Below are 15,332 nucleotides of genomic sequence, written 5' to 3'. Positions count from 1 at the left end.
GGACAATTCCACATGGTGAGTAGGGATGGAGCCGTTTGTCCCCAGCAATTTTCTTTTCTTCATGGAGAGTATTTAGGTTGTGGGCAAGATTTTAAAAAAAATATGAAGTCAAAATACATGAAAGTGATATATTTTTAATTGTTTTGACGAGTCGCCCAGCCTCAGGCACCAGCCCGGAGAGCCTGAGAACGAGCTGATGAGAGTGGTGGATGCTCAGTGTGGCTTCTCGCACGGCCCTCAGTGTGGAGCCTGGAGTCTACTTACTGACGCAGGGTCCTGCTTTGGGGTGGATTTTTCCTTGTGATAAAGTTAATTAAAATTAACTACTTTAATTTAAAAATTAAAGCATGCAGTAAAAATTCAAATAGTAAAAAAAGACAAATATATGAAGGTGTTTTTTTAGGAGCCCGTCTCTGTTCCTGTAAACTTACCCGTAGCCCAGTTCTGTGGCTCCACGAATGAGCAGAGAAGTGACACAGAGAAGGCGCCTGTGTTCCTCTGAGGAGTCCTGGAACTGCCATCGGAGATGGAATGGAAGGAGCTATTTCATGGGCTCAGCTGTTGCCCGGCCGAGAGAGCGCTGCGCCCTGAGCTCAGGACACGGCCGTCCATCGGGGAGCGGGCAGAAGTGTTCAATAGCTCCACGAGAAGTGGGGATTCTACTAAAAAACATATGAGGCTCACTTTCCCCCTAACTCTAAATCTCCTATTTGTTTTTATAGCTGTTCCTTTCAACAGGAGAGCGTTTTGAAAATGGGAACAAAATGGTGATGCTGCTCTAGCTCCTGGGGTGGGCGACAAGGTCCATCTCATTCAGCTGAGCCTCTGAAGCTTAGAGCCCACAGAGCTGTGGTGGTGCTTAACCTGCCCACAGCTCTGGAGCTGCTGTCCGTGACCAGGTTCCAGCTGCCGAGAAGAACCTGTGTATGTGTAGAGGGGAAGGGCAGGGTGCATTTTCCCTTAAAATAAGGGGTGTAGGAATTAGGCCTATTTTGGCAGCAAATGTGGGGGGTTTCAGGCCCCCAACGTTGACAGTGGAACATGTTCAGCCCAGGGGCTCCCTGTTCAGTCTGAGGGGTCCCCCAGGTCCCCCAGAAGCACACACATGGTGGGTGAAGAGAGGTGGGTGAAAGGAGCAGGCAGGTGAAGTGGGGGGGGGTGGAGGGAGCAGGTGGGGGTGGAGGGAGCAGGCAGGTACAGGTGGGGGGTTGGAGGGAGCAGGCAGGTGAGGTGGGGGTGTGGAGGGAGCAGGGTGTGTGGAGGGAGCAGGTGGGGGTGGAGGGAGCAGGCCGGTGCAGGTGGCCGGCCAGCTGGTCAGGGTACAAGGGAGGATGCGCAGCACAGGCAGAAAGCAGCCCTCAGGGCAGGGGGAGTGTTTGGTGGTTCCTGGAGTGTCACAGACACAAATCGTCCCCTGAAATGCTTGCAGACGGTTTCAGGGAACCAGAGATCTCTGGCAGGGACTGGGATTTTGCGTCTTTGGGATGTGGGTCTTCAGGATCACTCTGGCTTTACCACTGAGGAAACTGAGATGCAGAGATATGGCTTCCTGCCTGGACTGACCCGACCCACAGGTTTCGGGGGCAGTTCACTGACCAGAGCGATCATGACCCCGTGCCACGGTGCTCTCTGCACAGCACGCAGGGTGCTTACAACGGCTGCATTTCCAGACTGTCTCCTGCCCTCCCTCCTGCAGCACCGGCGAGCACAGTAAACAGAGTCCCAAGGAAGTAGCACTGTAAATGCACCTCCGGCGGGAATCTCATGTCTGTCCCACAGGAGGGGTCTTCAGTGTGGGTGTCACCGGCACGTATGAGGTAGCAGGCTGGTGGGGACCTGGCAAGCTCCTGGTGTCCTTACCCAGACGGGGAAACAGGCCGCAGCCAGCAGGAGGCCTACCCACATGGCCTGTGTGGGAGAGATGGCTACGGAGGGTCAGGGTGGGTGGGGTGGCCCCTGGCACTTTAGGAGAAGGGAAAGGAAACCCAGGGCTGGGTGGTCTGCTTCTGGTGGGAATCGCGTGTGCTTCCCTCCACCACAACCCTGTTGTTCTCAGCAGAACGGCCAGTGGGCACCCCTCAACCCTGTGACCCACGGTGGCCTCTGGTGCTCCAATGGCTCTCCTAGTCTTGGAGGGCTCCTGGGCTCCCGCAGAACCACTGCAGCCGGACTGGGGAGGGGGACGGGACAGATCCCTCTGGTCCTCCCCCACCGCTGACCTGGCCCTTGGATAACCTGGGTTATTTCTGGGGGTCTTCGTGGTGAAGGTCAGCGAGCCCACTGCACAGGGGAAGCAGTTTGCCCCTGGAGGTCACCAGCCATGTCGGATGAGAAGCAGAGGGTGGCAGCACCTTGGGCGTGGCATCAACGTGTGGGTGTCTCACAGGCACCAGCAGATGTCTGTGTTGGCGGGTACCGAGCTCGCTACTCGCTCCTGAGCAGGACCCAACGCTGTCACTGTGAGAAGGCTGCCAGCTTTGGGCCCCAGGACCCGCCCCGTGTCCAGAGCATGTGGGGACTTCCACTGACCTGGCCACCAGGAGGAAGCAGGGCTGAGCCCTACGGTGCAGTCTGGCCGGAGCCTGCACTCAGGTGGGCTCCCCTGGTCCCCAGGCAGACCTCTGCTGGCCTTGGCCTGTGGCATTGGGCCCAGGAGGGAAGGAGAAGGGGACCCTGCCCCAGGGAGAGCAGGAACCAGGGCCGGCACCCAGCCTCCCACTTGCAGGGGGCCAGCCTCAGGGCGAAGCTGCAGGTGCAGCTCTGGCGGTCCTGGCTGTGCGATCAGGCTGGCGGCAGGTGTCGGGCCAGGTGCCGAATCTGGCCTAGTGGACAGCTCTGTTTCCCCATCTGATCCAAGGGGACCCTTTCTGCCTCCGAGAGAGAGGTGAGGGAGCAGATACTGGAGACAGGCCTCGCCTCCACGTGGTTTATGGACCCTCGGCTCACTCGGACCCCGGGACATTTCCGGGTCGCTCGTAAAACCAGGTGACTTCAGTTTCCCTGCTCCCCAGGCCCTTGTCCACCTGACCCTGACCGACAGACTCAGTAGGTGGAGCCCGGGTACTCAGGGAAGACAGGAGGGGGAACTGAGGCTGCGTCAGGTGCCCAGCCTACCCCACTCTGCAGAACCTGGGCTCATGGAAATCCCTCCGGTCCAGCCCTGAGTTCTGTTCCCAGCTGGGCTCTCTGAGAACACCCAGCCCTGCCCGGGGGGCGGGGCGTGGGGTAGGGCCAGCAGGAGGCTGGGGGTGCTGCAGTCGCAATTGCAGATGGGGCTCCACTGCGGGACTTGGAGGGACGCAGCCGGGCTTTGCGTGCAGGGTGCTGTCCAGGCAGCAGTGTCCCAATGCATGTACCGACTCCCCTGTGATCACAGGAAGCCCCATCCTGGCCCCGGGAGCCCCTGTGCTCTGGGGTGGAAGCTGGCACTGCTGAGAGGAACTCAGCCCAAGCTGTGCAGGAGGCGCACTTTTTATTGGGTTGCAGTAGCATCTTGGGAAATGTCTGCAGAGCCAGGGCCCCACCCCGGCCCCGCCCCAGCCAGCCCCTTCCTCTCCTGGCGCTGGCCCTGCAGGAGGGGCCCCGCCAAAAGTCGCATGGGTGGGTGGGGGGGTGTCCGCATCAGTGGGCCCTCTGTGGTGATGCAGGTCCCCCCCTGCAGGGGCTGTGGCAGCGGTGTTTCAGGAGTTGTGGCTCAGCTCATTAAACTGAAAATGGACAGAGCAGCACGACTTGGAAAGCTCCCCTATTCCTGATCTCCGGAGCAGAAAAGGCTCCCTCCTTGGTAAGGACAGCCTTCTCCTGCCACCCAAGGTCCCTTCTCCCATCTCCTCCCCGACCTCATCCTCCTGCCAGTCCTGGAGAGGAGGGCAATGTTCTCACAGGGGAGGGGAGGCATCCGGGATAGGGCTGTGGTACACAGGCCAGCTGAAGGGCAGGGGACCTGCACCTGGAGCTTTGCAGAGGCATTTTCAGGGGAGAAGTTGTGAGAAGACGATCCTGGAAGATCCCACCGAGCTAGTGCCAGGGAAGGGAGGTCAGAGGTCACGGCTGGGCCCCTCCCCCAAAGGAACTGAGGGGCTGTAAGCGGCAATGTCACACCTCTGTCCCTGTCCCTTGGCAGAGATGTGGGCCTCAGCAGAGCTGCATTGTGTAGGGAAGCCTCCCTCCCGATGGGCACAGCCCACTGTGGGCGACGTGGCAGCAGGAGGGAGGGTCTGCCCCCTCTGCTTCCTCCGACTCCTCCCCCAGGGTATGCGCCCCCCACTACTCCCCAAGGCTGCCCTCCATTGCGGCCCCCCAGCTCCCCCAGGCTTCCCTGGCTGAAGAGCAGGGAAGGGTCAGGCTGAGGCCTGGGGACTAGTGAGGCCCTCCGCCATTTGCTACAGGCTCAGAATTTCCGGGCCTTGTTGGTTGGTTTTCTGCTAGCCACGGAGTCCAGGGAGGCAGGAAGAGAACGGCCGCGACGCTTCTGGGAGGGACTCTTCGCTCCAAGCGCTGGATGGCCTCTGACCCCCACCCAAGTCAGGCTGGGGTCAGCCCTGGGCCAGTTTTGGGGGTACTGGTCGGAGCAACATGCACGAACAGGAGCTGCTGTCCCCCAAAGTGGGTCCCTGTCCCCTCTGCTCTGCGGGAGGCGAGGACTGTGGTTCTATTTCTAAAGCTGGAGAGGAGCCGCCTCCCGGTCGCCGCCACCTCTGCGTGCAGGGTCCCCGCGCGGTCAGGCCGGCCCTGCCCGCGCCCACGGCCTGTCCGCGGAGTCCCCGGCCGGGCTGGCGCCGTCGGGATCCTGCGAGCTGTCCTCTGTGGCGGTGGCGGAGCGCGTGCTGTCCTCGCGCAGGGCCGGCTCGGGGCTGGCGGCGCGCTGCTGCTGCTCCTTGAGCTCGGAGTAGGAGCGCGAGAAGGTGTGAAAGATGGAGGTGACCGGGAAGGCCATGAGCAGGATGCCGCTGAGGATGCTGCTCAGCGCCACCACCTGCCCGGGCAGGCTGCGCGGGACCATGTCGCCGTAGCCCACGGTGGTCATGGAGATGACGGCCCACCAGTAGCTGGCCGGCACGCTGGAGAAGTCGCGGCGCGCGCCCAGCTCGCGCTCGGCCAGGTGCACGAGCGGCGCGAAGAGCGCCATGGCCACGCAGAGGAAGAGCAGCAGCAGCCCGAACTCGCGCGCGCAGCGGCGCACCGTCAGGCCGAGCGAGCGTAGCCCCAGCGAGTGGCGAGCCAGGCGCATCACGTAGAGCACGCGCAGCGCGCGCAGCAGCCGCAGCACCAGCCCCGCGCGCTCCAGCAGCTTGTTGCCGCCCGCGCCCGCGCCCGCCCGCGCTGCGCCGCCCGCCGCCAGGCCCACGAGCAGCGACACGTAGAAGGGCAGGATGGCCAGGATGTCGATGATGTTGAGCGGCGTCCGCAGGAAGGCGCACTTGCTCTCGGCCTGCAGCGAGCGCAGCAGGAACTCGAAGGAGAACCAGGCCACGCACACCGTCTCCAGCACGAAGAGGTTGCGGCACTTGGTGGAGCACTCGCCCTGGGGAGGAGAGGGGGACACGTGTTGGGGGCAGGGAGGCTGGCGCCCTTGGTTCCCCGGGACGGTGGATGTCACTCCCCGCTGCCCTCCCTCCCGACCCCAGCCCATGCAAGTGTGCCGCTGCAGGGGCGAGGGGTATCCGCAAGAAAGCCTAGTTCCTGTAAAAAAAAAAAAAAAAAAAAAAAAAAAAAAGATTTACTCGGAGACCGGCTTCTGGCTTGAGAGCATGAGAAGCTCAGATGACAGCCTCCCCAGCAAAACTGGTGAAAAATCATTAAAAAAAAAAAAAAAAAAACCCAAACCATTTAAAGCCTCTGGAAACGGTCCTAAGGGCAAACAACAAATGAAACATCTATTCCAGAAAATCTATGAAAATTCATTATGAAAGGCAAGAGTCTTTACTATTTGAACCAAGACCACCCCCCCACCCCCTCCCAGGAGACTCCACTCCAGAGGCTGCAGCCAGGAACACAGGGCCCCCTGCCCCACAGCCCCCAGCCAAGGGCTTTCTTCCCAGGAGGAGCAGGACCTCAGCATTTCTCGTCCTGCCTCCCACTGCCTGTGGCTGAGGCTGAGTCCCAGGCAGTGCAGTTGAGAAGAGGGGCAACTTCTCCCGCCCAGCTCCCACTAGTGGGGTGGAATGGAGGCTCTACCTTGTGGTGCATGGAGAATACTGGGACCCCCCCCCCCCCATTGCCCTTGCCGGGGCTTGGGAGGGTGGTTTCGCCAGGAGAGGCAAGCCAGAGGACCTCAGCCTGCTGCCTCCCCCTCCCTCCACAGAGCATGCAGCTCTGAGAATGGGAATCACCGAGAAAGAGGCTTGCCGCTGTCCCCACCCCCATTCCAGACCCCTGGCACAGAGGTTTAGCCTTAGGGGGAGAGTAAAACAGCTCCTGGTTTCTTCCCAAAGGAACTAACTTCATTTGCAGCAGAAAGTGGTCACTTCAAACCCAAGGGCGCTCTCAAGAACAGTGGCGGTTGTAGAAGAATAACAGGAGGAGATTCGTGGATCTAATGAAGACACAGCCCAGGCCGCAGGCCGGCTGGTTTGCAGGAAGAACTGGGGTGTAGGACATCAGAAGGAGCCCTCCTGGGGTCAGAGCAAACACCAGACACTGGCCTCAGAGACTATCCCTCCAAAGAGCCACAATGTGATTGGATCAGTTTGCAGAGCAATTTATCCTCCAGGGCATTGTTGAAAACTACAGAGCAATCAGCCAGCAATTAAAGGAGTGTCACAGGTGGGTGTGGTCAGGGAAAGAGAGTCCTACCCAAACCACTGTCATCCCAGCGTGACCCTGGGTGTCCCCAAGCTGGGCCTCCCCGAGGAGCAACGTCAAGGACTAAACACTGTGTATGTGTATGTGTGTATGTGTATGAATGTGTCAGTGTGTGTATGTATGTGTGTGTGTATATGTGTGTATGTGTGTGTATGTGTGCAAGCAGTGTGTGTGTGGCAGGAGGGGGTAAGAATAGACTTCACCAAAATAATCCAGCCAATTACTAAACAAATAAGCAAATAACAGTAACAAGCCCTGAGTGGGGTCAGTATCAGGGTTGCTACAATATATTATCTAAAATGTTCAGTTTCCAATAAAAAAATCATAGCGCAGGCAAAGAACCAGGAAAGCATGCCCACATGTCAGAAAAACCAGGCAGCAGAAACTGTCTGTGAGAGTGATGCAGTGTCAGATTTCACAGAAAAAGATTTCACAATAGCCATGATAAAGGTGTTTACAGGCTAGGGGGAAGCCTGACGAAAGAGGTAGTGCAAGGCATGGGGACAATCCATTGCATTGAATGAGAAGATCAATAAAGAGAAAATTCGAAAAAGAACCAAATGCAAATTTAGGCGTGGAAAAGTATAATTACAAATAAAAAATTCACTAGAGGAGCTCCACAGTAGATTTGAACAGGCAGAAGAAAGAATTAGTGAACTTGAAGATCAATTGATAGAGATTACACAAGCCAAAGAAGAGACAGGGAGAAAAATGACAAGTCTCAGAAAAACGTGGGACACCACTAGTCTACCAACATGGGGAAATGCAAGTACAGAGGAGAAGGGAGAGAAACGGAGAAGAAAAATGTTCTGAGAAATAATGGCTGAAAACTTTCAAATCTATTGAAAAACCATAACCTATGCATCAGGAAGCTCAATGAACTCCAGGTGGGATAAACACAAAGAGACCCACAGACACACGCATCACAGTAAAAATGCGGAAAGCCAAAGATAAGGAGAAAGTCTCGAAAGCAGCAGAGAGAACAACACGTCACTTTCGAGGCAACTCCAATAAGATAGCATACTGACTTCTCAGCAGAAACAGTGCAGGCCAGAAGGCAGTGGGATAACATACTCAAAGTGCTCAGAAAAAACTGTTCATCAAGAATCCCACAGCCAGCAAAGCTCTCATTCAAAAATAAAGGTGAAATAAAGACCTTTCCAGATAAACAAAACTGAGAGAATTCATTTCTAGTACACCAGCCTTACAGAAGATACTAAAGGAAGCTCTTCAGGCTGAAAGCAGGTGATCCCAGAAGGTCACGACCTTGGATCTGGCAAAGGATTCTAGATATGACACCAAAAGCACAAGCAACCAAGATAGAATAAACAATTAAAATTAAAAACTTCTGTGCCTCAAAGCACAGAATGGCCTGAATTGTTTCTCTTCAAAATCCACATGTTGAGTCCTAACCCCCAGCACCTAGAATGTGGCTGTATTAGGAGATGGGTCTTTGAAGAGATAATTAAGGTAAAATGAGGTCATATGGATGGGTCCCTAACCCAATCTGACTGGTGTCCTTATAAGACGAGGGGATTAGGACATAGACTCTCACAGAAGGATGACCATGTGAGGACACAGGAGAAGACAGCCGTCTGAACAGCAAGAAGAGAGGCCTCAGAGGAAACCAACCCTGCTAACACCTTGATCTCGGACTTCCAGCATCCAGAACTGTGAGAACATGAACTTCTGTTGTTTAAGCCACACAGTCAGTGGTACTTTCTTATGGCAGCCCTAGCAGACTGATACAGACACCATCTGGAAAGTAAGACAATCCACAGAATGGGAGAAAATATTTGCAAATCATATCTCTGATGTGGGACTTGTATCTAGAATATATAAAGAATTCCTGCATCTCAACAATAAAAAGACAAACAGCCCAATTTAAAAATGGGCAAGAGATCTGAACAGACGTTTCTCTAAAGAGGTATATAAATGGATAACAAGTACATGAAAAGATGCTCAACTTCATTAGTCATCAAGGAAATGCAAATCAAAACCACCATGAGATAAACTTCACACCCAGGAGGATGGCTAGAATGAAAAGTCACAGGACGACAAGGGTGAGGAGGATGTGGAGAGAACGGAACCCTCACACGCTGCTGATGGGAACGTAAAACAGTCCAGTCATTTTGGAAAACAGTCTGGCAGGTCCTCAAATGACTAAACATAGTTACCATGTGACCCAGCCATTCCACTCAGTGCCTGAGAGAAGCGAGCATGTGTCCACATGGAAACATGTGCAAGGATGTTCACAGCAGCATTATGCGTAAGAGCCAAACGGTGGAGACAACCCACGTGTCCATCCCTTGATGATGGATAAACAGAATGTGGCAGGTCCACGCACTGGGATGTTACTGGGCCACAGAAAGGAGTGAGGCTCTGACGCCAGCTACAACACGGGCGAACCTCAAAGACGACGCGAAGTGAAAGGGGCCAGCCCCGAGAGACACATGCTGAGTGTCCTCAGACAAGTCCAGAGTAAGGAAATGTATGAAGACGAAGTGGAAGTGGTTGCTCGGGGCTGGAGGGTGTGGCTGCTGAGGGGCACAGGGTCTCTTTGGGGTGATGGACGTGTTCTAGAATTAGATTGTGGTGATGGCTGCACAGCCCTGTGAATGTACTGAAAGCCATTGACTTATACACTCTAAAAGGGTGAGTCGTATGGTGTATGAATTATATATCAGCAAAGCTATTTTTAAAAGACTCAACTCTAGGTAAATCCCAGAGCATGTGGCTGTTTGTGGAAAACGAGTGGGGACAGCAGGCCTGCCGAGGCCCGAGGCGCAGGGGGATCCCAGTGCAGGGGTTCCAGGTGTGGGGGTGTGGAGAGGCCTCTGTTGACAGAACAGCAGACAGAGAACATGCAGACCTCTCCGAGCTGCCTGGCTGCTGACGGTCCTGGTCTGGCCACGTCTCACCTTTGAGCCTGAGCCCCCGCCCAGCCCAAATCCCTCCCGGGGTGACCTCTATCGTGTTGAGGAACTGGAGAAAACATCAGAACACACCAGAGGCAGCAGCAGATGCCCGTTGTGCTCTCCGCTCTGAGTCTGGGCTCAGCCTGCCGGGTGCCTTGTCCCCCACTGGGATCATGTCCCTCTGAGCATCAAGGACAGAACTTCACGCCCGTCCAGCTGCCTCAGCCCTCTCACCAGGTGATAAAGCCTGGGGCCGGCAGTGGTGACCTTCCATAACCAGCGGACAGCCCTCGAGGACCCACCCGAAGCTTCAGATGGAGAACAGGTCGTGGTTCAGCAACTGATGTTTAAACCCCATGAAAATCTGCCATGCAGCGTTGGTCCTGAGGGCACAGAGGTGAGTGGACCCACAGGCTGCTCCCGAGGCCTGTCTTGTATGTTCGGGGCAGACACTGATCTATCACCTGGTCTGTAAGGAAGCCGGGCCAACTCGGCTCCCACAAACCTCTCTCCCACTGGCACTTTCCCAAGCCAGCCACTCTCTGCTTGCGGCGCTTTCTGTATGGAGCAGAGCCTAGCCTTCCCATTAGTGGCTGCTCGAGCCCAGTACCTGGGCTTCTACATTAACCATCATCCCTGTTGTGTGCCTGGAAATACTGGCCAGGTGCTCACTTCCTTGGTGGCGTGGGCCCCGGGCAGGCGCACAGCTCGGGTGTGAATCCTCTGAACACAATCTGGCAGGTCTGTTCTCAGAAAAGGTGATGGCGGCTCGGGCCCAGATGAAGGGGTCACTGATGCCGTGGGAGGAATTCCCCGGTTTTCAGACCCTCTCCCAGGGCACGTGGCTCACAGGTGGAGGGTCTTCAACAGCCTGTCCTCCTGAGGGACCCTGTGGGCCCTCCAACCCACATGTCGCCTGGCCCATCCTGGCTCAGAGTGGACAGCTCACTCCAGGTGGGGGCTGTGTGTCGCTTCCAGGAACTCCCGCAGCCTCTCTGGTGCCCTGATTGAAAGAGTAGCAGGGCTGCAGGCTGACTGGAGGGGCCTGGATTCTTTGGGACAGGTCGGCAGCGTGGCCCAGGGTCCGAGAGTGTCCACCTCAGCTCTGGTCTGTGGTTCTGTGGCGTCCCCCACGCCTGTGTCCCTCTCTGTCATGTGGAGAGGGCAGAGGCGTCTCAGTCTTGTCCCCCGAGATTAGGAGCTGCTGTGCGTGGAGATGCCCCCAGGACGTGCACTGGCCTCCACGCCGACCTCTCCACTGCTCCCACCTGCCAGGTCCAGGTCCCTGGGGCACACAGGCCAGGATGGGGACAGCGAGCGTCTGCTGAACATCACCACACAGCTTCTGGAGGGGCAGAGGCAGGGGCGGGAGGGGCGCAGGTGCCTCTTCCTCCCTCTGGAAGGTGCTGAGAGAACCCAGGAGGGTCCTGGCTGCTCGGCCCTGCTCACCCCGCCATATCTGGTGACAGTGACAGATCCTAGCGGGAGGGCACCTGGGGGCGAGGCCAGCGGGAGGAGAGCCCACAGCCAGCGGAGGGCTGTGGTTAGGGGCAGAGGCACAGCAAGGGCGCCTGCCTCTCTCCTTTCTGGAAGGTTCCTTTTCTTAGGACTCATGTCCCAGGAATCCCGGTGTGCAGACCCAGCACCACCCGAAGCTTCCGGGCTGACAGTGGCCCAGACCTGAGGCAGAGGGGCCTTTGGCGGGGTCTGGGGCCTGGGCCCTCCCCCCTGCTCAGAAGAGTCTAATGACCTCAGCCCAGGGGGCGTTGGTGGTCCTGGGACCCACAGCCCCAGCAACACCCATATAACGTCCCCTCCAGGGCTGACTGCAGGCCCCGGCTCCCCATCATCCCAGCATCGCAGGCGGCACTCGGCCGAGTGCAGCTTCGAGCCCCATTTGGGTGGGCTGCATGGGGGTAGAGGAGCGACGTCTGGGGAGTGGCTCCCTTGTCCTGTGCCTGAGGAGTGACCCCAAGGTGCCCACCTGGAGCCAGGTGGGTCTGGGAGGAGACGGGCCTGTCGGGGCCACGATGCCCCCTGCCGTCTCCTTAAGGACCAGCCTGCAGGTTAATGGGAGGAAGCTATTTCTGGAACTTTCAACCCAGAAAACAGACCCTGATTTATCATAATTTGACACATCTGGCCTATTTGGCCAAAATCGGGTCAGAAATAAATCTATGTTCAGCCTGGCTCACCCCATTTTGATACCCCCCCACACTTTGGTCTCACCTGGCTTTCTCTGGCATTTCACTGACATTCGGGTTGTTACATCAGGCCACGAGCTGCAGACGCCCTGATGCATTCAACGTGGGCTGTCTGTGTGCAGCCTGGGTGAGCCACGAGGTGTGCCTGGTGGGCACAGGGCTGGGGCTGGCATCCAGGGTCATGACCCCTCTGCCAGAGCGAGCAAACGCCTTTTAAACTCTGCCTGCTTAGCTCTGGGCTGAGGCTCCTCGAGGTAACTCTGTGCCCCCCATCCAGGACTGACCCTGCAGGCTGGACAGAGCGAACTGCCGATGGCTTCTGCCCATCTGCTGTCAGGGTGAGAGGGGCGGGCTCTGGTCCAGGGTCCAGGGTCCCAGGGGGCTTGGGAGGACACAGAGACCCTGGGGCAGACACCCCTGGAGAGAGAGAAAGTGGAGCCCAGACTGCGACGGGTCTGGCCTCGCCGGCCGGCAGTAACAGAACCCCACTTCCCTCCTTCCTGTAGGCGGGGCTGTCCCCATCCCCTACCCCCACCCCCCACACCCCTCTCTGTGGAGCTCCTGTGGGAACAGGAGTGAGTGTGCTGACTGCAGGAACGCGTGGGACCCATCACCCTCCCATCCCAGGATGACGGCCCCGAATGCGCCAGAAAGCCGTGCAAGTGTGCACACGAGCCCAGAGCCCAGGCAGGCGGCGCCAGGTCCCAGCTCCAGAACTTGCACGTGCTCCTCCTCAGAAACCACAGCACTCTCCAGCTCTGCATGGGAAATGTGAAATAATACTAAAGGGAGCCCAGGACCCAAAGTCCCGTTCTCCACCCAGGTCCACCCGCTGGGGCCCTGAAACCCTGACCTGCCCCGCCCTGGCCCCTCCACCTCTAGCTGCCCGGGTGGGTTCGGGGAGCCGAGGACGGAAGTATCAACGTAGGGAGCTCCCCTGCAAGATGCCTGCAGCTCCACACACTGGACCGGGCGCCCCTGGGGCCCGTGGACACCGAGGGGCAGTGACAGACCCTCTGCTCACCCGGAGCCGGGCACCGGGTTCTCACCAGGGTACGAGTGCCAGGCTGGGTGCATTGGGAGGGAGGCCTCTGGAAGGAGGGCCGCCCACAGGCAAGTGGGGGTCCTGAGAGGTGGGGAAAAAAGGCAGGGGGTCCTGGTGCCCCAGGGCGTTCAGGAGCCGGTCTGTGGTGAAGGAGGCACAGAGAGGTCAGCCTGTGCAGGGGAGATTGGAGCCCCAGAGGCCGATGGCGAGGCCGAGAGGAGGTCAAGAAGAGGCAGGGAGGCCGATGGCGAGGCTGAGAGGAGGTCAAGAAGAGGCAGGGAGGCCGATGGCGGCGAGGGCCAAGCCTTGCAGGGGGAGAAAACCAAGGGCCAGGAGGAGGGGGTCTTGGAAATGGAAACTTTATGAAGTGGGGACCGACCAGACGGAGCGGGGGGGGGGGGAGGTGGGGCTGGAGGAAGGACGCATGACCATCTCAACCCAGGCAGACAAGGGGGTTAATGACGTGCAGAGTGGAAGTTCCCGCAGAAACGCCCGGGGCACCTGCACACTCGTGCCGCTCTGCAGAAGGGTCAAGGCTGGTGGAGGGCAAAAGCCTGGACGGCCTGGAGGAGAAGAGTGGCACTGAGGCTGTGGGTGGAGAGCCGAGGGGGCAGAGCAGACAGGAGGAGTCCGGACTGTAGGGCCCAGAGACACGTGAGGGGGCAAGGGAGGGCTGGAAGGACTGCTGGCCCCCACCAGGAAGCCTGGGAGAACATCCGGAGGGCCAGGGTGCTGGGGCAGCCTGGGGCTCCTTTCCCCTCAGGACAACACAGACGTTTCCAGCAAAGGCTTCCATAAGCTGGCAAGGCCTGAGTGTCTGTAAAACCCATAGCAGAGGTGAGCTGAGACTCTAGAAACAGAAGGGGGTCCGCTGAAGGGGGAGAGGCCCAGGGAGGGGAGGCAAGAGCCCCTGGGGACGACCTGGTCATCTTGGGGACAGGAGGCCAGAAGCTGCAGTTGTGGGGGCTCCCGGGGAGAGGAGAGCGGGAGCCTGAGACGGCACACGGGAGGGCTCCGGGCCTCTGAAGTCAAGCCCCTCACTCCCGCCCCGTGCGCTGGAGGCAGAGCCTTCTCTGCAGGCTGGAGCTCCACACGCTGGGGGCAGGCCGCCCCCATTCTCCCGACCCCCCGCTCCAGACCTGCTCCAACGCCCTCACCGGGCTCCTCTGGGGGCTTCCACGAGGCCAACCACATCCCCAGGGGCACTGGTCCTCGGCGTTGTGAATGTCCGGTCCCACAGGAAAACTTCCCTTCTTGGCCAAAGTCCACAAGACACTGTGTGCCCTTCCTGAGTGACCACCCGGGATCCAGGTACCCACAAAGTCTGCGCAAGTGACCCTGCAGGCGCCCGAGCCCTTGGGCTGTGGGTCTGAGCTCCTCTCTTCTAATTTGGTTTCTTTCTAGGATGGGAACTGGGCACCCTCCAATTACTGTGGCCCAAGAACCAAGGGTCGGCTGCCCCCACAGAAGCAGCTCAGTCAGCGAGTTCAGCTTGAGCTAATTACAGACACACCTGTGAGGACATGGGGGTGGCTAGACGGCCCACTCCTGCCTCGACCCTGCACATCTGGGCATCACTGAGCCCAATGCCAGATTCGGTGCATGTCTTTAGACCTACGTCAATGGTACCATCCTCCATAACCACGAAAAAACCAACCAACCAAGCAAACTGCTAGGAATATTCTCCGTGGACACGTGCTCAAGTTTCTCTAGGGCTTCCTGGGGATGGAACTATTGGTCTGTCAGACAGGAACATCTGTTTATCAGAAATTGCTGAGCTGTTCCCCTAGATAGGTACACAAACTGAACCCTCTCTCCACCAGGCGAGGGTCGCCTGGGCCTCAGGCCAAGGATCTGGAGGCCCAGGGTGGTTCCAAGATTCATATAAACTTCTCACAAATGTATATTAAAAGCCTTCAAAGGGTGTGTACACGTTGACCTGGAAATCCCAGTTTGGCGAGGGAGTTCTCAGGGGATATCGGAAATGCTGGCAGACTATGTCGAAGGATGTGCTCTCTTCCCAGACGAACGCTCAAGCCTCATGGCCACAACAACCCCCAGCTCCCTGTGCTGCCTCTTACAGCCAGACTGTCCCGGCCCCAACCCTGGGAGCCCTGCTCCCTTTGCCTTTTCCAGGACGTCCCATAAAGGGAAGCATGCTGCAGGCAGCCTCTTCCCACTGGTGTAATCCGAGACTCACTCGGGCTGTTAGGGGAGTCAGTGGTGCAGTTCTTTACGCTGACGGGCTCAGGGCACAACGTACCCGCCAGCTCTCCCTCCATCCGTTGGTGTACATGGTGTAGCACTGCGTGGTGTCCAGTTTGGGCTATTTCAGATTAGCTGGTGTGCAAATTCACGTAC

At 57.8% G+C, this 15,332-nt stretch overlaps 1 protein-coding gene across 1 annotated transcript in view; it reads right to left on the bottom strand.

The window, feature by feature from the left end:
- Positions 1–4,720: 4,720 nt before the first annotated feature.
- Positions 4,721–15,332, bottom strand: part of KCNG2 (potassium voltage-gated channel modifier subfamily G member 2) — a 63,784-nt gene continuing 53,172 nt past the window's right edge. The window contains exon 5 of the mRNA XM_014781303.2: positions 4,721–5,524. Within this exon, the coding sequence (XP_014636789.2) occupies positions 4,721–5,524 (804 nt within the window). The remainder of the gene's footprint in view (positions 5,525–15,332) is intronic.

This window comes from Ceratotherium simum, chromosome 14 (genome assembly GCF_057802395.1).
Source record: "Ceratotherium simum simum isolate JZ-2026a chromosome 14, ASM5780239v1, whole genome shotgun sequence".
Lineage (NCBI taxonomy): Eukaryota > Metazoa > Chordata > Mammalia > Perissodactyla > Rhinocerotidae > Ceratotherium > Ceratotherium simum.
The sequence above is the reverse complement of the archived record's forward strand: the minus strand, read 5'-3'. Positions and strand labels throughout refer to the sequence as shown.